Genomic DNA, 24093 nt, shown 5'->3' with positions numbered 1-24093 from the left:
AATAGTTTTGAAGTGGTTTGAATTACTGGTATTACTATCACTAAAATGACGATAGTATTGATATTCCTATACAGTATACGAGGGTTGCTACTTAAGTTTTGAGATGGTAGAAAAACCTCACAATTAATTTTCAATCATTGGGTGCCAAGTAAGGACTATACGGCGAATGACCAATTAATTCGATATTTTGAACGTTTTTGTTTGAACTGACGTGTGAGAGCTCGAATTGTCGTAGTGGAGAATCATTTGTCTCCTACAATTGGTTTCCTCGATTTTTCCGAACACTTTCGGCAAATAAATGCTGGCGTACCATTCAGAATTAACCGGTCTACGTAGCTCTAATGAAACTGTGGCGACATCTCCAGTTATTTCGAAAAAGCGATCGACCATTTGCTTCGAAGTGCTTCGTTCGTCAACAACTTTGTTAAATTTGGCTCTATTGAAAAACCCGTACTTATTTTGGATTTATATGGATAAATCCATAATTCATCGCCTGTCACGATCTTATAGATGTCTTTTGAAGCATTTCTTTACACCAATCGATAAGAGTTTTTTCATCCAACGGGAACAAATCTTTTCGACAACCTAATGCTTATGCAATATTGAATGTATACGAGTGGAACTAATGTCCAAGTATGCCTCCAACTCACGGTATGTCACATGACGATCTTCCAATATCAATTTACGCACTGCATCGATGTTTTCTGGCACAACATCCGATTTTGGACGACCAATTCCACAAATGTCAAAAAAACGAAATAATATTCCTCGTTCTTGAGAATAACGAATAATACCCCACTTAAAACTACCAGAGTCCATGGAAAAGTCGTCAGATTCCCAAGATTGAACTTTTGAACATCTGCTGGTCTGCAGTACTGCTTCCCCAAGCATTATAAATTGTCATGTACCAAGGAGATGACTTCCTAAATGACGTTTTTAAAATATTTAGCGGAGCAGATGATTGGTCAGACAGGCAGTAGGACTATAATATGTGATGGGTGTTTAGATCCGTCGAGACTGTCAGCGAGCGAGTTCTGGGTCCACTCATGATGTAAAGACTACAAGGTGTGTTCTTCCCGAGGGCTCATTTTCGACTCGTTCTGCACGTTACGGATGGGAGCGAATTCTCATTGGCTGCTTCCCAGCTGGTGCGCAATAGCACACCTTGTAATCTTTACATCATGGGTCCACTGGTGGTTTTGCCGGTCCCAGTCTGGCGAGTGACCAATCACGCTAGATTGACGTGTATACAAACGTCAAATAGAACTAACATCTATCGTATAAAATTATAAATTCAAAATAATTATATTCAATTCAATAAAAATATAAAATAACGGAATGATTGTCTGTTCGCAAAATGATACATTTTTCATTTCCTATATTCATATGGTCTTTTCTAATGACTCTTTAATAACTTTTACAGTATTTTGTATACCGGTCGTTAACTTTAAAAAAAAACCGGTTAATGTTATAATATGTACTATCTTGAATATTTATAAACAAAAAACGTGTTGGACGAGCTTGCAACTGTCAGTTTTAAAAACTTTTTATTGTTATTAAAAATACTTATAATTCCGGTTTACGTTTACCGTATACAAATTTCATACAAATGCCATGTGTTATTCGCTTATAATTCAAATAATCAACATTTTCAATTAAAATAACTCCAGTTATACGAGGGGAATTCAAAGATTATCGTTAAGACGACATTACTTCTCATTTTTGGCTAAATAATTTAGGCTGACTTTACTATATCGTATTTTTTTATTATTTATTTCTCGTATTTCCGCCATATTTTTTCTTTATCTAGTACCTATATCTCAAATCTATGAACTGATATTGGGAAACCTATTTAGCTTCTTTATTTGACAATTGGCAGTCGATCTTCATAGTTCAAATTGCCGTTGAGCACATAGGCCTACAGATGGGCCCATTGTGCCTCACTTGATGTTATCAAAGACCGATGTCCTTTAAGAAGCCGATCAGGTTTGGTTTGATGTCATTGGACAAGTTGTGAGGCTTGCACAAGTGCTTAAACCGCGCTCGAATAAGTTCTAGACACGTGGTCTGCAGTTTCGTCCTCCTCCATGCACCAACGGCACTCCGGATCGTCCGTGATGCTCATGGTGTGGAGATGGCGTCTTAGATAACAGTGCCCGGATTGCTTAGAGAAGTTGTTTGGTATGAGACGCACAAGGTCCATTTATGTACGCCTTAACTTGTCTCTTGTCAGGTGTCTCTTTCCATCTCTGCCGAGCCCGCCGTTGAGCACATAGGCCTTCAGATAGGCCCATTGTGCCCCACTTGACGTTATCAAAGGCCGATGTCCTTTAAGAAGCCAATCAGGTGCTTTGGTTACATGTCATTAGTGCAAGTTGTGAGACTCGCACAAGTGTTTAAACCGCGCTCTTAGGAGTTCTAGAGACTCACAGATGACTTTGTCTGAAGTTTCATTCTCCTCCATGCACCAGCGGTACTCCAAATCGTCCGTGATGCTCTTAGTATGGAGATAGCGTCTTAGATAAAAGTGCCCGGTTGTTTGCTATGAGACGCAAGATCCATTCATGAGTGCCTTTCCATCTCTGTCGAGCCCGTCGTTGTGAGACGCGATAGCAACTCTTCTAGCTTCACCAAGGATGGGTTTTCGGCCCATCGGTGAGTTCAGTCTGGCGAGTGAGACCGATTATAGTCGTTGCCTTTGACGTCGACCATCTTATAAACGTTTTTAAATACCAAATTTGGTCGTTATACAATATTGCATAAACTATAAACCAGTTTCAGTACTCTAGAACCTCAGCAGCATATCATATAGATATTTATGGCAAGAAAATTATTCAGATTCATCATATTTTCATAAAAACCCTGAATTAGGTAATATATATATAACTTTTTTTGAAGAAATCTTACAGGAGAATGTTATACCAGGTCTTTTAAATTTATGGTAGTATGATTTTTATTACCACAGTTTTCCAGTGAGGTGGATGTCTTGTCTGTTTGTTAGAATGGAAACAACCCTCGTATTTGATTTGAACCCAAGGATAAGTTACGCACGTACGAAATAAGTTGCAACCATTCCGATGGTGAATGAAGATCACTTTACTTTTCCCTGTCACTATAATTAGTGTTTTTTTACACCCCTATGGGGTTGCCAGAAACATTTTGAGCGTAATTTTATACATCAACTCTATTCAGTTGGAATAATAGGATGGCAAAGTATTCGATTTCAAATTATATCAAGTGACTAAGAAATTGAAAATAAAAAGATTAAACGTGTGTGAATAAAATGCTGAGATGATTTATGAAGAATTTCTACGAAATTATCACATTCATTATCACAGTTTTGTGATAATTGGACATGTTCTAACAGGTATAAACACGAAATAATCTTAGTTGTGGACACACTATAGAAAAGATTGAAAAACTCAACGCATTTTTAGTGCATTCGACGATTTGTAAAAGTACAATTAGGGTGTTAAAATGAAAGCAGCACACTTTTTTTATACCTCTTACTACGTCTGGAGGTAATTCGACTGGTTGATTCTCCCGAATTATCAATTCGGGTTTTCTTGGTCTTGCTGAAATTCAATACAAATTATGCATACAGTATTTTGAAGAAATAAGTTAGGAAAGTGTGTAAATATTGTAAAAAACTACCCCTTATCTCCTCAATTTGGCCGCCAATACTCCAATATAAATATTGAAAAATCCCAGCAGCAAAACCACGAACTAATAAAAATATTTGGTTCAATACGAAAATTGGTGTGTCCAAATCAATCAGCTGATATAACCGACATTTAGATAGTTGTTAAACAAAAAGTGAAGAAGTCTTGGGCACATAAGTATTCTAATAAGTCCATTTGAAACTACCAAAAGCCTATGTCCACTAGGCAAACTGTACGGCTTCCCATGTGTTTAAGCCTCGACCTCATGTGAGTGCTAGGCCCTCACCGGTGACGTGGTCTACAATTTCTTCCTCCTCCATACACCGGCAGTATTCAGTATTTTTTTTTTGTACACAGGGAGGTAAATCCGTTTACCTTTTAGTAATTCGAGTGGTTCATACCCTGTGCAGATGGCTGTGGATAAATTCTGTAAGTTTTAGTATTCGGAAAAGACTTGGTAGCTTCCATTTCCCCAAAGAAATTAGTCCCAATAAATTGAAGTTCTGGACGTCTGCAGGCGATATCGATGAGCCATGTTTGTCTGTCGAGTAGGTCTCTTAAAACTGCTCTAGGTGGGACATCTCGGAATAGTCACTTTTCTTCTACGCTCTAAGCTGTCCAAGTTTCTGGTCAACTCAATATCGCCTATAAATCTAACTACTCTCTTCTGTATTGAGTCGAGCATCTTCATGGTCTGCTTGGGAGTCGAGCTGCGAATGTGCTGGCAATATTCCAAAGATGGACGAATCTGGGCCTTGTAGAGGATTAAAAGCTGTTGCGAAGTATAAATCTTTTTGGTCTTGAAAGTTTTTGTGAAGCTAACGGCCACGTGACTATGCCAGGACATATTGCTTTAAAACCTCAACACCCAACAAGAGAATTTACGGTGATTGTGATATTTTAAGTCCAGACAGGGCCAAATCCTGATCTGTAATGCCAGTCTTCTTTGTAAAAATAATGGGTCTTTGCTGCATTGAGTATCGTCCGTTATGATTATAGCATGGATATGGCGTCTTAGTTTATCTTCAAAATGCACGTTTAAAGAAAGTGGTTGCTTTTTACGATAGACATTAGGCCTATTTACGTGGTCCTCAGCTTGTCTTATGCCAAATGTTTCAATTCTGCGAGCAAACTACTCAGATATGTGTGTCCCTTCCAACATAGATGTTTCTCGCTTTCCAATTACAGAAACTGGTTCCAAGTAGTTTACGTTCATGTTCCTACACAATTCCAGTCCAAAAAATTCCTTTCTCTTCCCCACAGACTCTGCGTTTGTCCAATTTCTGCTAGTTACAGTTTCATCAGGTGCGGTTTTATAAGAAAGCCGGTGGAAAGATGTATTAGACCCAGATATTTTTCCGATGTCACACGATTCATCACATTTTTTGATACTTCCTAGACCGGGGGTTCATCTATCGGTAAGTATATTGACGTCCTCGATAACTGGTAACCCAAATCAAAGACGCTCGTATTGGAGAACCTAACCGTGAGCAATTTTGATATAGCGCATGTCCTTGATCGTTTTCCTCAATGTCAAAATGTTTCCACTTCTTATTAGAATACAAATTGATAAGTATAAAAGTAAGTGTGACATGACGGAAAATCCAAAATTTAAAACAAAAATCTACGTTTTTGCTACATCCCTTCGCCGAAAGGGATAGTAAACACCTGTATGGAATGAAAAATTGGCGTCTTGGCGTCCATCTAGTCTTGCAGAAAACAATAAATGTACGAACCAAAATTTTTTGTAAAATACTTTACGAATACAATTGTTTGTTCACGTGGCGACCTCCCAAATCGTCAGATTCATATCGAAATGATTATTTGCTGCTTTTGTAGACTGGAGATCCAGATACACTATTAGATTTGATTTCCGTAAAATTTGAACAATACTGTATAATAATTTCACCACATCAAATAATTTAAGATATAACAATGCCGTTGGTAAGATTTAAACAATCAATTTTAATGAAATATTCAATAATTACTTATTTAAAAAGTCTACAAGCTATAGCTCTGTGAGGAACAACCTCGAACATATTCAAAATATGTCATTTGAAACACTGAACATCAATCAATAATTCGCGTGACTGACACCCTGATGGCGCTGCCATTGTCAACTCCATATGACGTTTATGAAGAACCTAATCTAACCTAACCAACTTTCAAAAAAGTGACAGCCATTTGAGTAAAGCTACTTTTGTTATTTTCGAAACAATGGATTTAAAACAATTTCATTTGTTAATTTATCATTGCTTCTTAAAGAAAAAAAATACTGTACAAGCTCAGCAATGTGTTATCCGGACTCTGCTGGTATTTAAACGTAGTCGTACAGATACCACCGATGGTGGTGAACGTTCTGATCGTTCCATGCATAAACATTTGACCATGAGAAAGCTTTTTTCAAAGTGGGTACCGCGTTTACTCACAGTCGATCAAAAATAACAAAGCGTCGATGATTCGGAGCGGTGTTTGGTTATATATACACATATTAAATCAGATTTTTTGCGTCGATATATGTCAATGGATCCATAACTTCACTCCAGAACCAAAACAATCATAATCAGAGTGGACTGCAGCCGGTGAACCACATCCGAAGACACAACAGTCAGCTAGGAAGGTTATGGCTTCAGTATTTTGGGACGTATATGGAATTTTGTTTATCTAGTATCTCCAAAAGGGAGAGACAGTCAATAACGAATACTACATGGAATCATTGGATTGTTTGAATGCAAAAAATCAAGAAAAAAAGGCCTTATATGTCGAAGAAAAAACCATTATATCACCAATACACCGATTCACAAGTCGATGGTTGAATGGAACGAATTACACTTCGAATTGCATCCTCGTCCACCGTATAGTCCGGATATGACCCCCAGTGAATTATTTAAAAAATATAGTACGCATTTACAAATGTTGAAATGTAATATTTTTTTACCACATATTTCTTCTTAATTTTAACGTATGGCACTTCACTAACACACACGACTGCACACACTACAACTACCAACGATGTTTTCAAAAAAGTATCGAAGGCGTTCAATATCAGGAAGTACAAGATCGCAATATGAATATTAACGAATTCGAAAATGAATCGGCGGATATTGATTTGAATGTTTTCAGAGTTTTACATGCAGATGAAAAAAAAAAAACAAACAAATTCTGTTGGCAAAACAGATAAATTTATATTTCACTTAATAGGATGTACCAACCGGATGTACGTACTTTATTTGGAATGCACATAGTGAATATACAGAATGGCACGCGAAAAAAAAAACAGTCCAATCTAATATTTGCCTCGTATTTATCGATCGCAATTAAAATAAATAAGAAGCATTTTATCCCCTAAAAACGCCAAAAAAATTCAACGATCGATAATAATAAACGCCGAAAAACCTTGTAAAATAAATTCAAAAATGCGGCAGCAGTTAAATACTTTTATGGCTCTCTCGACCGCTCGATAGGGAGGAACTTCCACAAGTTTTGATTGGCCAAACCTTGCGATTAATCTATGTGTTATAAACATGTGATTGTTTGGTGATTTTTAATCGATTTTTTTCGCTTAATGCAGTGATATATGAAACATCCTGTATATAGGAAATATTAGAGTCGATTTCCTCAAATCTTTGCAACGATATTTATTCACATTGTTGTCAAAAATTAAAAGCAATGCCTACGATTTGCTAATATGTAATATTTTCTCTTAAATCAAAAACAAATTTCAAAAAAAAACAAGTAAAGTCATATTAAGGCCCGACTCACACGTTCCGGCATACCATTTCACTCGCCGGCCACCTCAGATCCAAATAACGAGGTGATCGAAAACTTGAAATCAATTTTTTTCAACTAACGCAAGCGTCTAAACGTGCCGTTTTTGTTATATCTATACAGTTTTTCGAATAGTCTTTGTAATAACGTAAACTGGTTCAAAAAAGTTTTGTAATCATCATATCGAGCCGAAAACGGGGGTTAATTGTATCTATCTGAAATTATTTCTCTCGCTAAACCAATATTTACCAATGCGATCTAGTTGGTTTACCGTCACGTGTGAAATATACTTAATTACCGGATCGTGTGTGCTCGACCTAAGAGTGTGTTGGAATAATGTTGGAACGCTTTTAGAGTTTTAACGATAATCTGTTCTCCGAAAAAGCCCATTTTCACTTAAATGGGCATATCGATAGACAGAATTGCCGTTATTGGGCAACAGAGAACCCAAAAGCCTCCGCATTAGCCGTTTGGGCGGCCATATCAGCGCACGGAATTATCGGACCCAGTTTCTTTCAAAATCAACAGGGGCAATCTGTCACTGTAAATTCTGAACGATACATAGCCATGTTAAGGGATTTTTTCTTTCCCCAACTGCAATAATTTGAAGCCTATAATCGTACGACATGGTTTCAACAAGATGGCGCGACATATCATACTTCTAATGCCGCTTTGGCGTTCGTAAACCGGATGTACGCTGGGAAACTGATATCTCGCCGAGGTGACATTGCATGGCTGTCTAGAAGTCCGGACCTAACACCACCGGATTTTTTTATGTGGGGATACCTGAAAAGTAGAGTCTAGAGAAGAAATAGCAGCTATTCCCCGCGCGCATGTACCAATTTGAGATCTAGATTCGAGGAATGTTTGCAGCGAGAAGGTGCACACCTGGATGATGTTCTTTTTAAGAAATGAATTTTCCAGATGTATATTTCAAATAAAATAAAAAATTGTATTTCAATTTTTTTAATTATTATTTTTTTAAATACGCAAAACTTTCTGGCCCACCCTGTTAGTAAGTGAACTGTAATTATTGAAACGAAACGAAATTACCGATTCACTATATTATTACCAAATATTAGAATTGTACAAAGTATAAAATTGTCACACGTTTACTCTACAAATTGAACAACGAATCTGGCTTCTCAACCGTTTTCAACGCAAATTTCAAACTCTGCTTGTCTCTAAGCTAGAGCGCGGAGAGCGGGGGGCTGTAATCTGCTTCGCCACGCTAGCAGCGTTGCCAGATCTGGCTGAATTAAGATTTCACTAAAAGTTGTGAAATTATAGGGAAATACTAAGAACACATGAAGAGATTTTGTAGGGAACTCGTGATAACTTTGAATTTTAGAGAGGCGACTGTATTCATTTATGTCAAACACGCCAGTCAACGTGTTAAAAATTAGTGTTTTACGAGAGTGGAATTTACCTAAACATCAAACTGTTTTTATGATCCACTCTGTATTTTCATAACAACGTAAATTAATTTTTATAGAGATTTTTTGATAAATCGTTTGGTTTTTAAACAGAAAAAAATCTTCAATCAATACCAAAATATTTTGTTAAAGATCGAAATATGTCAAAACTTTGAGGTTAAGGCAATCTTAACCTATAAAAAATTATGTCGCATTTAAATAATTCTACTAGTAAAAAAAAAGTTCATTTTTCAATTATATAAAAAACTTTTACTTGTAATATTAATAATAAAACATTATGTTTACCTTCTGGATACATCTGATCGAGATAACTTTTTTTTCGATATCCAAAAAAATGCACTCGTGTGACTGTCTACGAAACGATTAAAATGAATTGTATACGAACCGAAGCTAACGTGGAAACTGATAAAACTACAGTTAAAAATAGTGTTCATCCACTTAAAAACTGAATCATATTCATAATACACAGTACAGTTTCTTGAAACTGTATATTTATGCTTGACACCCGGTATCGACTCTCTGCAGACAAGCCGAACACGTTCACCGACCATATGACTCGATTCGTACTCCCCGATTCTTAAGATACCAACTGAGAAGTCGTAGTACGGTTTTTTGATTGAACACGGTCGTTAAATTTATAATAAAAAAAATAATTTATTCGTAAATTAATCACGTGACTATTCGTTTATAAAAATACGACGATTTTGGAAAGTATTTGACCGTTTCTCTTTTGATAATGAACCGGCCTATAAACCATTGATAAAACCGATCGTATTCCAGAGACGTACTAGCAATAAATAAATAGAAAAAAAAATATCGATGCTTCAGATACAAATAATACCTAATCGATTTTTAGTAATGGAAAATGTAATATTGTGTTCAAAAAATAAATAGCCGAATCTAAAGTGGTATTAAAAATCCTCTGGAACTGTTTTTAAGTGCTGTGGCTATACAAACAAAGTACGACCGGAAGGTAACAAGAAGTTGGCGAAGGGAGGTACATAAATTAGGAAAAATGCCATAATTTCGAGTTGGAAATTATTACGCACTACCTTTTTTTGAATAAATAGTTGTAATACGATGTTTTTTTTATATTTGTATAATTACAAAAAAATAAACTTAATTTAAAATTAACGTTTAGTATGAAATAACAGAATGGATCTGAAGGAAGCCAACGTTTTCGGAAATATGGAATTCTTTATACAATTATGTCAAATTTTTAGATTGAAGCCGGTCCAGTCCTGTTATAATGGCATTCTAAAATGTGGCGAATTCGCGGTAACTTTTGTTTTTCACATTGTTTTTTTTTAGAACTAATTTCTAAGGGGGTCTTTTCATTTATTTGTTTGTCTTTTTGTATTACAACGTTGCCTTTCCATAAATGTATGAATTTATAAAGTTATTTTTCAAAAAACGAATTACTCCCACTTTAACCCTGTATATTTCTGACAAATTTGAACTGAAGAAATCAGAAATATACAGTCACTTAGACACACGTTTTCTCAATTGGTTCATGTCAAAAATAACTCGATATCTGGAATTGCTTCGAAAATACGGAATTTTTTATATAACTGTGTCAAACTTTTTTTAAATTCTTGGGTTTTTTGACAGTTAACCATGAAATATTGTCTGTTGGTGTCCAAAAAAGTCAAAAATGTTTCCAGATAAAATTGAGGAAAATCCAGTTTTCATGGATTTTCCGTGTATAAACTGAAAAAGTTATAAATTAGGTGCTAATTTCGCCTCGTTTCCCGGGGCTCTTATGATAATTATAATCGATTGAATGCTCTAGTAAATCGATTATTTTCTGATCATTATAATCGATTAAACCACAGAAGAAACGAAACATTGACTCAAAACGAAAAAATCGCTCTGGTGAATCGATTATTTTCCAAACTTTTCTGATCATTATAATCGATTAAACCACAGAAGAAACGAAACACTTGGACAAAACGAAGAGATCGCTCTAGTGAATCGATTATTTTTCAATCTTTTCCGATCATTTTAATCGATTACACTACATACGAAACGAAACATTGAAACAAAAAGGAGAAATCGATCTAGTGAATCGATTATTTTCCAAACTATTCTGATCATTATAATCGATTAAACCACAGAAGAAACGAAACACTTAGACAAAACGAAGAGATCGCTCTAGTGAATCGATTATTTTTCAATCTTTTCCGATCATTTTAATCGATTACACTACATACGAAACGAAACATTGAAACAAAAAGGAGAAATCGATCTAGTGAATCGATTATTTTTCAATCTTTTCCAATCATTTTAATCGATTAAACTACATACGAAATGAAACATTGACACAAAAGGAAGAAATGGGTCTAGTGAATCGATTATTTTCCAAACTATTCTGATCATTATAATCGATTAAACCACAGAAGAAACGAAACACTAGGACAAAACGAAGAAATCGCTCTAGTGAATCGATTATTTTTCAATCTTTTCCAATCATTTTAATCGATTAAACTACATACGAAATGAAACATTGACACAAAAGGAAGAAATGGGTCTAGTGAATCGATTATTTTCCAAACTATTCTGATCATTATAATCGATTAAACCACAGAAGAAACGAAACACTAGGACAAAACGAAGAAATCGCTCTAGTGAATCGATTATTTTTCAATCTTTTCCGATCATTTTAATCGATTACACTACATACGAAACGAAACATTGAAACAAAAAGGAGAAATCGATCTAGTGAATCGATTATTTTTCAATCTTTTCCAATCATTTTAATCGATTAAACTACATACGAAATGAAACATTGACACAAAAGGAAGAAATGGGTCTAGTGAATCGATTATTTTCCAAGCTATTCTGATCATTATAATCGATTAAACCACAGAAGAAACGAAACACTAGGACAAAACGAAGAAATCGCTCTAGTGAATCGATTATTTTTCAATCTTTTCCAATCATTTTAATCGATTAAACTACATACGAAATGAAACATTGACACAAAAGGAAGAAATGGGTCTAGTGAACGATTATTTTCCAAACTATTCTGATCATTATAATCGATTAAACCACAGAAGAAACGAAACACTTGGACAAAACGAAGAGATCGCTCTAGTGAATCGATTATTTTTCAATCTTTTCCGATCATTTTAATCGATTACACTACATACGAAACGAAACATTGAAACAAAAAGGAGAAATCGATCTAGTGAATCGATTATTTTTCAATCTTTTCCGATAATTATAATCGATTATTTTTATTAATTATTCGTGTAAACGGCTGACAGATATAAAACCACGGGTATCCTTTTCTCCCAAGAATTTATCAAAACTTTTCACTTCTGTGATTTTCACATAATTTCTTTTTGTTATGATCATAATTAAAATCTAATTGTAATCAGGAACGGAAGTTAATTAAACGCATATTTATTCGAATGTTAACGAACTGAATTAAGCTAACGAAAATTGTTGATCTCGATCTATTCAAATTTAAAAAATTGTTTAGTGAGATAATAGAGAAAAAAAAACAATAGCGGGAAAAGAAATTTCGTTAAAAGTAATGAGAAACAACTAAATACACTGGGAAAAGTTTCACGTGTCGAGGTAAAGTTGTTGATATCGCTGCTGTTAATATTTAGAGCATAAAATATTAAGATTCAATTATTTCAACTGATCTATCCTATTTTTTCGTAATTTTCGTTAAAAAACCATAAATTACTATAAATTCGAGTCCAATTTTGATAAAAAAAATGTTGAATATCATCGGAAAAACCAAATAACCGCAAACTTAACCTTAAGAACAACAGCATTGTTATATCTCAAATGATGATCAAACATCCTGTACAATGAGAAGATAATTTTAATAAAAACGTTGAAAAATACTTACTTGGAGTATCATCTTCGACAACTTTAGGTGCAAATAGCGACTTGAAATGGGGTTTGCAGTACAGGTTACCCTCGTGACTCACATACGTTTCAACCCTGAAAAAACATATTGTTACGAGCTTGTCCGCTGACATAGACAGTGGAGCTGGTCCTGATGTATTATGAAGAATCTAAAGTTTGGGTGTACATTTCGCATTTACATTATGTTTTTATATATATACGGCGGCAATTTCTTCATACTGTTTTTATAACCTGTTTACAGTATGTTTTGGCCATTTTTAATAAGAAATTGTTATTTGTTTACGGCAAATTGTATTTAGAGACTGTATTTTTCAAAAAAAAAACTGTTATTTGTCTTAATAGGCTGTCTTTATCAGAAACAAACCGTTATTTGTTTTTCGAGATTGCCTTTTCAGAAAACAAACTCTATCCTATATTATTAAATAATGATCAAATTCGAATTAAATTATAAACACACGACCCTGTATAATGAATATACGACTTCGTATAATAAACACACGCTTCTGTATAATAAACAAATGAGCCTGTATAACGAACAAACATTGCTCTGTATAATCATAAAACACGAACCTATATAATTGATAAACACGACACTGTATAACAAATGAACGACCCTGTATAATAATTATAATGAATATACTTCCCTGCAATTGTCTTTGGAGACTTTTTTTAAAAATTAACTGTCATTATACTTTAAAGACTGTGTTTTCTAAAAGCAAGTTGTCATATGTCATTAGATACTGCCTTTTTTTAAAGACAAACTGTCATTTGTATTTAAAGACTGTATTTTTAAAAGCAAACTGTAAGTTGTCCTTAGAAAATGTCTTTTTCAAAATCCATCTGTTATTTATCGTTAGAGGCTGCCTTTTTTTAAAAACAAACAGTCATTTTTATTTAAAGACTGTCATTTTAATAAATAAGCTGTCATTTGTATTTAGAGACTGTATTTTTAAAAGCAAACTGTAAGTTGTCCTTAGAAAATGTCTTTTTCAAAATCCATCTGTTATTTATCGTTAGAGGCTGCCTTTTTTTAAAAACAAACAGTCATTTTTATTTAAAGACTGTCATTTTAATAAATAAGCTGTCATTTGTATTTAGAGACTGTATTTTTAAAAGCAAACTGTAAGTTGTCCTTAGAAAATGTCTTTTTCAAAATCCATCTGTTATTTATCGTTAGAGGCTGCCTTTTTTTAAAAACAAACAGTCATTTTTATTTAAAGACTGTCATTTTAATAAATAAGCTGTCATTTGTATTTAGAGACTGTATTTTTAAAAGCAAACTGTAAGTTGTCCTTAGAAAATGTCTTTTTCAAAATCCATCTGTTATTTATCGTTAGAGGCTGCCTTTTTTTAAAAACAAACAGTCATTTTTATTTAAAGACTGTCATTTTAATAAATAAGCTGTCATTTGTATTTAGAGACTGTATTTTTAAAAGCAAACTGTAAGTTGTCCTTAGAAAATGTCTTTTTCAAAATCCATCTGTTATTCATCGTTAGAGGCTGCCTTTTTTTAAAAACAAACAGTCATTTTTATTTAAAGACTGTCATTTTAATAAATAAGCTGTCATTTGTATTTAGAGACTGTATTTTTAAAAGCAAACTGTAAGTTGTCCTTAGAAAATGTCTTTTTCAAAATCCATCTGTTATTTATCGTTAGAGGCTGCCTTTTTTTAAAAACAAACAGTCATTTTTATTTAAAGACTGTCATTTTAATAAATAAGCTGTCATTTGTATTTAGAGACTGTATTTTTAAAAGCAAACTGTAAGTTGTCCTTAGAAAATGTCTTTTTCAAAATCCATCTGTTTGTCATCGTTAGAGGCTGCCTTTTTTTAAAAACAAACAGTCATTTTTATTTAAAGACTGTCATTTTAATAAATAAGCTGTCATTTGTATTTAGAGACTGTATTTTTAAAAGCAAACTGTAAGTTGTCCTTAGAAAATGTCTTTTTCAAAATCCATCTGTTATTCATCTTTAGAGGCTGCCTTTTTTTAAAAACAAACAGTCATTTTTATTTAAAGACTGTCATTTTAATAAATAAGCTGTCATTTGTATTTAGAGACTGTATTTTTAAAAGCAAACTGTAAGTTGTCCTTAGAAAATGTCTTTTTCAAAATCCATCTGTTATTTATCGTTAGAGGCTGCCTTTTTTTAAAAACAAACAGTCATTTTTATTTAAAGACTGTCATTTTAATAAATAAGCTGTCATTTGTATTTAGAGACTGTATTTTTAAAAGCAAACTGTAAGTTGTCCTTAGAAAATGTCTTTTTCAAAATCCATCTGTTATTTATCGTTAGAGGCTGCCTTTTTTAAAAACAAACAGTCATTTTTATTTAAAGACTGTCATTTTAATAAATAAGCTGTCATTTGTATTTAGAGACTGTATTTTTAAAAGCAAACTGTAAGTTGTCCTTAGAAAATGTCTTTTTCAAAATCCATCTGTTATTCATCGTTAGAGGCTGCCTTTTTTTAAAAACAAACAGTCATTTTTATTTAAAGACTGTCATTTTAATAAATAAGCTGTCATTTGTATTTAGAGACTGTATTTTTAAAAGCAAACTGTAAGTTGTCCTTAGAAAATGTCTTTTTCAAAATCCATCTGTTATTCATCGTTAGAGGCTGCCTTTTTTTAAAAACAAACAGTCATTTTTATTTAAAGACTGTCATTTTAATAAATAAGCTGTCATTTGTATTTAGAGACTGTATTTTTAAAAGCAAACTGTAAGTTGTCCTTAGAAAATGTCTTTTTCAAAATCCATCTGTTATTTATCGTTAGAGGCTGCCTTTTTTTAAAAACAAACAGTCATTTTTATTTAAAGACTGTCATTTTAATAAATAAGCTGTCATTTGTATTTAGAGACTGTATTTTTAAAAGCAAACTGTAAGTTGTCCTTAGAAAATGTCTTTTTCAAAATCCATCTGTTATTTATCGTTAGAGGCTGCCTTTTTTTAAAAACAAACAGTCATTTTTATTTAAAGACTGTCATTTTAATAAATAAGCTGTCATTTGTATTTAGAGACTGTATTTTTAAAAGCAAACTGTAAGTTGTCCTTAGAAAATGTCTTTTTCAAAATCCATCTGTTATTCATCGTTAGAGGCTGCCTTTTTTTAAAAACAAACAGTCATTTTTATTTAAAGACTGTCATTTTAATAAATAAGCTGTCATTTGTATTTAGAGACTGTATTTTTAAAAGCAAACTGTAAGTTGTCCTTAGAAAATGTCTTTTTCAAAATCCATCTGTTATTTATCGTTAGAGGCTGCCTTTTTTTAAAAACAAACAGTCATTTTTATTTAAAGACTGTCATTTTAATAAATAAGCTGTCATTTGTATTTAAAGACTGTATTTTTAAAAGCAAACTGTAAGTTGTCCTTAGAAAATGTCTTTTTCAAAATCCATCTGTTATTTATCGTTAGAGGCTGCCTTTTTTAAAAACAAACAGTCATTTTTATTTAAAGACTGTCATTTTAATAAATAAGCTGTCATTTGTATTTAGAGACTGTATTTTTAAAAGCAAACTGTAAGTTGTCCTTAGAAAATGTCTTTTTCAAAATCCATCTGTTATTTATCGTTAGAGGCTGCCTTTTTTTAAAAACAAACAGTCATTTTTATTTAAAGACTGTCATTTTAATAAATAAGCTGTCATTTGTATTTAGAGACTGTATTTTTAAAAGCAAACTGTAAGTTGTCCTTAGAAAATGTCTTTTTCAAAATCCATCTGTTATTTATCGTTAGAGGCTGCCTTTTTTTAAAAACAAACAGTCATTTTTATTTAAAGACTGTCATTTTAATAAATAAGCTGTCATTTGTATTTAGAGACTGTATTTTTAAAAGCAAACTGTAAGTTGTCCTTAGAAAATGTCTTTTTCAAAATCCATCTGTTATTCATCGTTAGAGGCTGCCGTTTTTTAAAAACAAACAGTCATTTTTATTTAAAGACTGTCATTTTAATAAATAAGCTGTCATTTGTATTTAGAGACTGTATTTTTAAAAGCAAACTGTAAGTTGTCCTTAGAAAATGTCTTTTTCAAAATCCATCTGTTATTTATCGTTAGAGGCTGCCTTTTTTTAAAAACAAACAGTCATTTTTATTTAAAGACTGTCATTTTAAAAAATAAGCTGTCATTTGTATTTAGAGACTGTATTTTTAAAAGCAAACTGTAAGTTGTCCTTAGAAAATGTCTTTTTCAAAATCCATCTGTTATTTATCGTTAGAGGCTGCCTTTTTTTAAAAACAAACAGTCATTTTTATTTAAAGACTGTCATTTTAATAAATAAGCTGTCATTTGTATTTAGAGACTGTATTTTTAAAAGCAAACTGTAAGTTGTCCTTAGAAAATGTCTTTTTCAAAATCCGTCTGTTATTTATCGTTAGAGGCTGCCTTTTTGTAAAAACAAACAGTCATTTTTATTTAAAGACTGTCATTTTAAAAAATAAGCTGTCATTTGTATTTAGAGACTGTATTTTTAAAAGCAAACTGTAAGTTGTCCTTAGAAAATGTCTTTTTCAAAATCCATCTGTTATTTATCGTTAGAGGCTGCCTTTTTTTAAAAACAAACAGTCATTTTTATTTAAAGACTGTCATTTTAATAAATAAGCTGTCATTTGTATTTAGAGACTGTATTTTTAAAAGCAAACTGTAAGTTGTCCTTAGAAAATGTCTTTTTCAAAATCCGTCTGTTATTTATCGTTAGAGGCTGCCTTTTTGTAAAAACAAACAGTCATTTTTATTTAAAGACTGTCATTTTAAAAAATAAGCTGTCATTTGTATTTAGAGACTGTATTTTTAAAAGCAAACTGTAAGTTGTCCTTAGAAAATGTCTTTTTCAAAATCCATCTGTTATTTATCGTTAGAGGCTGCCTTTTTTTAAAAACAAACAGTCATTTTTATTTAAAGACTGTCATTTTAATAAATAAGCTGTCATTTGTATTTAGAGACTGTATTTTTAAAAGCAAACTGTAAGTTGTCCTTAGAAAATGTCTTTTTCAAAATCCGTCTGTTATTTATCGTTAGAGGCTGCCTTTTTGTAAAAACAAACAGTCATTTTTATTTAAAGACTGTCATTTTAAAAAATAAGCTGTCATTTGTATTTAGAGACTGTATTTTTAAAAGCAAACTGTAAGTTGTCCTTAGAAAATGTCTTTTTCAAAATCCATCTGTTATTTATCGTTAGAGGCTGCCTTTTTTTAAAAACAAACAGTCATTTTTATTTAAAGACTGTCATTTTAATAAATAAGCTGTCATTTGTATTTAGAGACTGTATTTTTAAAAGCAAACTGTAAGTTGTCCTTAGAAAATGTCTTTTTCAAAATCCGTCTGTTATTTATCGTTAGAGGCTGCCTTTTTGTAAAAACAAACAGTCATTTTTATTTAAAGACTGTCATTTTAAAAAATAAGCTGTCATTTGTATTTAGAGACTGTATTTTTAAAAGCAAACTGTAAGTTGTCCTTAGAAAATGTCTTTTTCAAAATCCATCTGTTATTTATCGTTAGAGGCTGCCTTTTTTTAAAAACAAACAGTCATTTTTATTTAAAGACTGTCATTTTAATAAATAAGCTGTCATTTGTATTTAGAGACTGTATTTTTAAAAGCAAACTGTAAGTTGTCCTTAGAAAATGTCTTTTTCAAAATCCGTCTGTTATTTATCGTTAGAGGCTGCCTTTTTGTAAAAACAAACAGTCATTTTTATTTAAAGACTGTCATTTTAATAAATAAGCTGTCATTTGTATTTAGAGACTGTATTTTTAAAAGCAAACTGTAAGTTGTCCTTAGAAAATGTCTTTTTCAAAATCCATCTGTTATTCATCGTTAGAGGCTGCCTTTTTTTAAAAACAAACAGTCATTTTTATTTAAAGACTGTCATTTTAATAAATAAGCTGTCATTTGTATTTAGAGACTGTATTTTTAAAAGCAAACTGTAAGTTGTCCTTAGAAAATGTCTTTTTCAAAATCCATCTGTTATTTATCGTTAGAGGCTGCCTTTTTTTAAAAACAAACAGTCATTTTTATTTAAAGACTGTCATTTTAATAAATAAGCTGTCATTTGTATTTAAAGACTGTATTTTTAAAAGCAAACTGTAAGTTGTCCTTAGAAAATGTCTTTTTCAAAATCCATCTGTTATTTATCGTTAGAGGCTGCCTTTTTTTAAAAACAAACAGTCATTTTTATTTAAAGACTGTCATTTTAATAAATAAGCTGTCATTTGTATTTAGAGACTGTATTTTTAAAAGCAAACTGTAAGTTGTCCTTAGAAAATGTCTTTTTCAAAATCCATCTGTTATTTATCGTTAGAGGCTGCCTTTTTTAAAAACAAACAGTCATTTTTATTTAAAGACTGTCATTTTAATAAATAAGCTGTCATTTGTATTTAGAGACTGTATTTTTAAAAGCAAACTGTAAGTTGTCCTTAGAAAATGTCTTTTTCAAAATCCATCTGTTATTCATCGTTAGAGGCTGCCTTTTTTTAAAAACAAACAGTCATTTTTATTTAAAGACTGTCATTTTAATAAATAAGCTGTCATTTGTATTTAGAGACTGTATTTTTAAAAGCAAACTGTAAGTTGTCCTTAGAAAATGTCTTTTTCAAAATCCATCTGTTATTCATCGTTAGAGGCTGCCTTTTTTTAAAAACAAACAGTCATTTTTATTTAAAGACTGTCATTTTAATAAATAAGCTGTCATTTGTATTTAGAGACTGTATTTTTAAAAGCAAACTGTAAGTTGTCCTTAGAAAATGTCTTTTTCAAAATCCATCTGTTATTCATCGTTAGAGGCTGCCTTTTTTTAAAAACAAACAGTCATTTTTATTTAAAGACTGTCATTTTAATAAATAAGCTGTCATTTGTATTTAGAGACTGTATTTTTAAAAGCAAACTGTAAGTTGTCCTTAGAAAATGTCTTTTTCAAAATCCATCTGTTATTTATCGTTAGAGGCTGCCTTTTTTTAAAAACAAACAGTCATTTTTATTTAAAGACTGTCATTTTAAAAAATAAGCTGTCATTTGTATTTAGAGACTGTATTTTTAAAAGCAAACTGTAAGTTGTCCTTAGAAAATGTCTTTTTCAAAATCCATCTGTTATTTATCGTTAGAGGCTGCCTTTTTTTAAAAACAAACAGTCATTTTTATTTAAAGACTGTCATTTTAATAAATAAGCTGTCATTTGTATTTAGAGACTGTATTTTTAAAAGCAAACTGTAAGTTGTCCTTAGAAAATGTCTTTTTCAAAATCCATCTGTTATTTATCGTTAGAGGCTGCCTTTTTTTAAAAACAAACAGTCATTTTTATTTAAAGACTGTCATTTTAATAAATAAGCTGTCATTTGTATTTAGAGACTGTATTTTTAAAAGCAAACTGTAAGTTGTCCTTAGAAAATGTCTTTTTCAAAATCCATCTGTTATTCATCGTTAGAGGCTGCCTTTTTTTAAAAACAAACAGTCATTTTTATTTAAAGACTGTCATTTTAATAAATAAGCTGTCATTTGTATTTAGAGACTGTATTTTTAAAAGCAAACTGTAAGTTGTCCTTAGAAAATGTCTTTTTCAAAATCCATCTGTTATTTATCGTTAGAGGCTGCCTTTTTTTAAAAACAAACAGTCATTTTTATTTAAAGACTGTCATTTTAATAAATAAGCTGTCATTTGTATTTAGAGACTGTATTTTTAAAAGCAAACTGTAAGTTGTCCTTAGAAAATGTCTTTTTCAAAATCCATCTGTTATTTATCGTTAGAGGCTGCCTTTTTTTAAAAACAAACAGTCATTTTTATTTAAAGACTGTCATTTTAATAAATAAGCTGTCATTTGTATTTAGAGACTGTATTTTTAAAAGCAAACTGTAAGTTGTCCTTAGAAAATGTCTTTTTCAAAATCCATCTGTTATTCATCGTTAGAGGCTGCCTTTTTTTAAAAACAAACAGTCATTTTTATTTAAAGACTGTCATTTTAATAAATAAGCTGTCATTTGTATTTAGAGACTGTATTTTTAAAAGCAAACTGTAAGTTGTCCTTAGAAAATGTCTTTTTCAAAATCCATCTGTTATTTATCGTTAGAGGCTGCCTTTTTTTAAAAACAAACAGTCATTTTTATTTAAAGACTGTCATTTTAATAAATAAGCTGTCATTTGTATTTAAAGACTGTATTTTTAAAAGCAAACTGTAAGTTGTCCTTAGAAAATGTCTTTTTCAAAATCCATCTGTTATTTATCGTTAGAGGCTGCCTTTTTTTAAAAACAAACAGTCATTTTTATTTAAAGACTGTCATTTTAATAAATAAGCTGTCATTTGTATTTAGAGACTGTATTTTTAAAAGCAAACTGTAAGTTGTCCTTAGAAAATGTCTTTTTCAAAATCCATCTGTTATTTATCGTTAGAGGCTGCCTTTTTTTAAAAACAAACAGTCATTTTTATTTAAAGACTGTCATTTTAATAAATAAGCTGTCATTTGTATTTAGAGACTGTATTTTTAAAAGCAAACTGTAAGTTGTCCTTAGAAAATGTCTTTTTCAAAATCCATCTGTTATTCATCGTTAGAGGCTGCCTTTTTTTAAAAACAAACAGTCATTTTTATTTAAAGACTGTCATTTTAATAAATAAGCTGTCATTTGTATTTAGAGACTGTATTTTTAAAAGCAAACTGTAAGTTGTCCTTAGAAAATGTCTTTTTCAAAATCCATCTGTTATTCATCGTTAGAGGCTGCCTTTTTTTAAAAACAAACAGTCATTTTTATTTAAAGACTGTCATTTTAATAAATAAGCTGTCATTTGTATTTAGAGACTGTATTTTTAAAAGCAAACTGTAAGTTGTCCTTAGAAAATGTCTTTTTCAAAATCCATCTGTTATTCATCGTTAGAGGCTGCCTTTTTTTAAAAACAAACAGTCATTTTTATTTAAAGACTGTCATTTTAATAAATAAGCTGTCATTTGTATTTAGAGACTGTATTTTTAAAAGCAAACTGTAAGTTGTCCTTAGAAAATGTCTTTTTCAAAATCCATCTGTTATTTATCGTTAGAGGCTGCCTTTTTTTAAAAACAAACAGTCATTTTTATTTAAAGACTGTCATTTTAAAAAATAAGCTGTCATTTGTATTTAGAGACTGTATTTTTAAAAGCAAACTGTAAGTTGTCCTTAGAAAATGTCTTTTTCAAAATCCATCTGTTATTCATCGTTAGAGGCTGCCTTTTTTTAAAAACAAACAGTCATTTTTATTTAAAGACTGTCATTTTAATAAATAAGCTGTCATTTGTATTTAGAGACTGTATTTTTAAAAGCAAACTGTAAGTTGTCCTTAGAAAATGTCTTTTTCAAAATCCATCTGTTATTTATCGTTAGAGGCTGCCTTTTTTTAAAAACAAACAGTCATTTTTATTTAAAGACTGTCATTTTAATAAATAAGCTGTCATTTGTATTTAGAGACTGTATTTTTAAAAGCAAACTGTAAGTTGTCCTTAGAAAATGTCTTTTTCAAAATCCATCTGTTATTTATCGTTAGAGGCTGCCTTTTTTTAAAAACAAACAGTCATTTTTATTTAAAGACTGTCATTTTAATAAATAAGCTGTCATTTGTATTTAGAGACTGTATTTTTAAAAGCAAACTGTAAGTTGTCCTTAGAAAATGTCTTTTTCAAAATCCATCTGTTATTCATCGTTAGAGGCTGCCTTTTTTTAAAAACAAACAGTCATTTTTATTTAAAGACTGTCATTTTAATAAATAAGCTGTCATTTGTATTTAGAGACTGTATTTTTAAAAGCAAACTGTAAGTTGTCCTTAGAAAATGTCTTTTTCAAAATCCATCTGTTATTTATCGTTAGAGGCTGCCTTTTTTTAAAAACAAACAGTCATTTTTATTTAAAGACTGTCATTTTAAAAAATAAGCTGTCATTTGTATTTAGAGACTGTATTTTTAAAAGCAAACTGTAAGTTGTCCTTAGAAAATGTCTTTTTCAAAATCCATCTGTTATTTATCGTTAGAGGCTGCCTTTTTTTAAAAACAAACAGTCATTTTTATTTAAAGACTGTCATTTTAATAAATAAGCTGTCATTTGTATTTAGAGACTGTATTTTTAAAAGCAAACTGTAAGTTGTCCTTAGAAAATGTCTTTTTCAAAATCCGTCTGTTATTTATCGTTAGAGGCTGCCTTTTTGTAAAAACAAACAGTCATTTTTATTTAAAGACTGTCATTTTAAAAAATAAGCTGTCATTTGTATTTAGAGACTGTATTTTTAAAAGCAAACTGTAAGTTGTCCTTAGAAAATGTCTTTTTCAAAATCCATCTGTTATTTATCGTTAGAGGCTGCCTTTTTTTAAAAACAAACAGTCATTTTTATTTAAAGACTGTCATTTTAATAAATAAGCTGTCATTTGTATTTAGAGACTGTATTTTTAAAAGCAAACTGTAAGTTGTCCTTAGAAAATGTCTTTTTCAAAATCCGTCTGTTATTTATCGTTAGAGGCTGCCTTTTTGTAAAAACAAACAGTCATTTTTATTTAAAGACTGTCATTTTAATAAATAAGCTGTCATTTGTATTTAGAGACTGTATTTTTAAAAGCAAACTGTAAGTTGTCCTTAGAAAATGTCTTTTTCAAAATCCATCTGTTATTTGTCGTTAGACGCTGCCTTTTTTTTGAAGCAAACTGTTATATGTCATTAGAGACTTTTTTTTTAAACAAACTGTCATTTGTATTTAGATACTGTCATTTTAAAAAACAAAATTTTATTTGCATTTAGATACTGTCTTTTTTAAATTTCATATGTTATTTCTTGTTACGCCAATGCTTTTTTAATAACATATTTTAACAATATTCCAACTTAACCGTGTAACTTTCTATAACAAAGTATGAGAATGAAAAAAATTATCTCTATGTACATTTTAAAATTTATTTTACTTAAAAAACATAATTTTAAACGTTTTACGGCCGTTCCAATGTCACGGTTAATGTTTTCTCGGTAAAAACCAACTACTTACATACAAACATGTAAATCAGGCGAAAAATTTCAATTTTTTATTTTCGACGATAGCAAATATCTAAAAATAGGTCACTTACGTTAATTGTTTACTACATTCGGTGCACCTGAAACAGTTTTTGTGCCAAACCGCCTTTTCGGCTTTGATTTGTTCCATTTGAAAAACTTGTTTCGAACAAGCTTTGCAATTAGTCGTATCGATTTGGGTACCCTGTAATATAAAATAGTTGATATGTACTTAATTTTTTCATTGTTTTTGTTTCGTGTCACAAAAAAAATATTCTTGATAAAAACTAGACTAGAAACTCCAATGCTTTCAATACAATTGTAGTCGATCGAATTTTTTAAGTATTATACGAGGGATGATCAG

The 24093-nt window shown here is 31.2% G+C and overlaps 1 protein-coding gene across 23 annotated transcripts in view; it reads right to left on the bottom strand.

Moving 5' to 3' along the window:
- LOC130441884 (enolase-phosphatase E1) overlaps positions 1-24093 on the bottom strand; it is a 116730-nt gene that overhangs the window by 28462 nt on the left and 64175 nt on the right. For 13 of the 23 annotated variants that reach the window (XM_056775712.1, XM_056775765.1, XM_056775747.1 and 10 more), the window contains 3 exons: positions 23804-23934; positions 12735-12829; positions 3504-3575 (listed from right to left, as the gene is read on the bottom strand). In XM_056775712.1, coding sequence (XP_056631690.1) covers positions 3504-3575; positions 12735-12829; positions 23804-23934 — 298 coding nt within the window. The remainder of the gene's footprint in view (positions 1-3503; positions 3576-12734; positions 12830-23803; positions 23935-24093) is intronic. The other 10 variants (XM_056775729.1, XM_056775784.1, XM_056775825.1 and 7 more) reach the window with 1 other exon arrangement.

The sequence above is a fragment of the Diorhabda sublineata genome, chromosome 1, assembly GCF_026230105.1.
Source record: "Diorhabda sublineata isolate icDioSubl1.1 chromosome 1, icDioSubl1.1, whole genome shotgun sequence".
Classification (NCBI taxonomy): domain Eukaryota; kingdom Metazoa; phylum Arthropoda; class Insecta; order Coleoptera; family Chrysomelidae; genus Diorhabda; species Diorhabda sublineata.
Note: the sequence above shows the minus strand (reverse complement) of the source record. Positions and strands in the feature narration are given on the sequence as shown.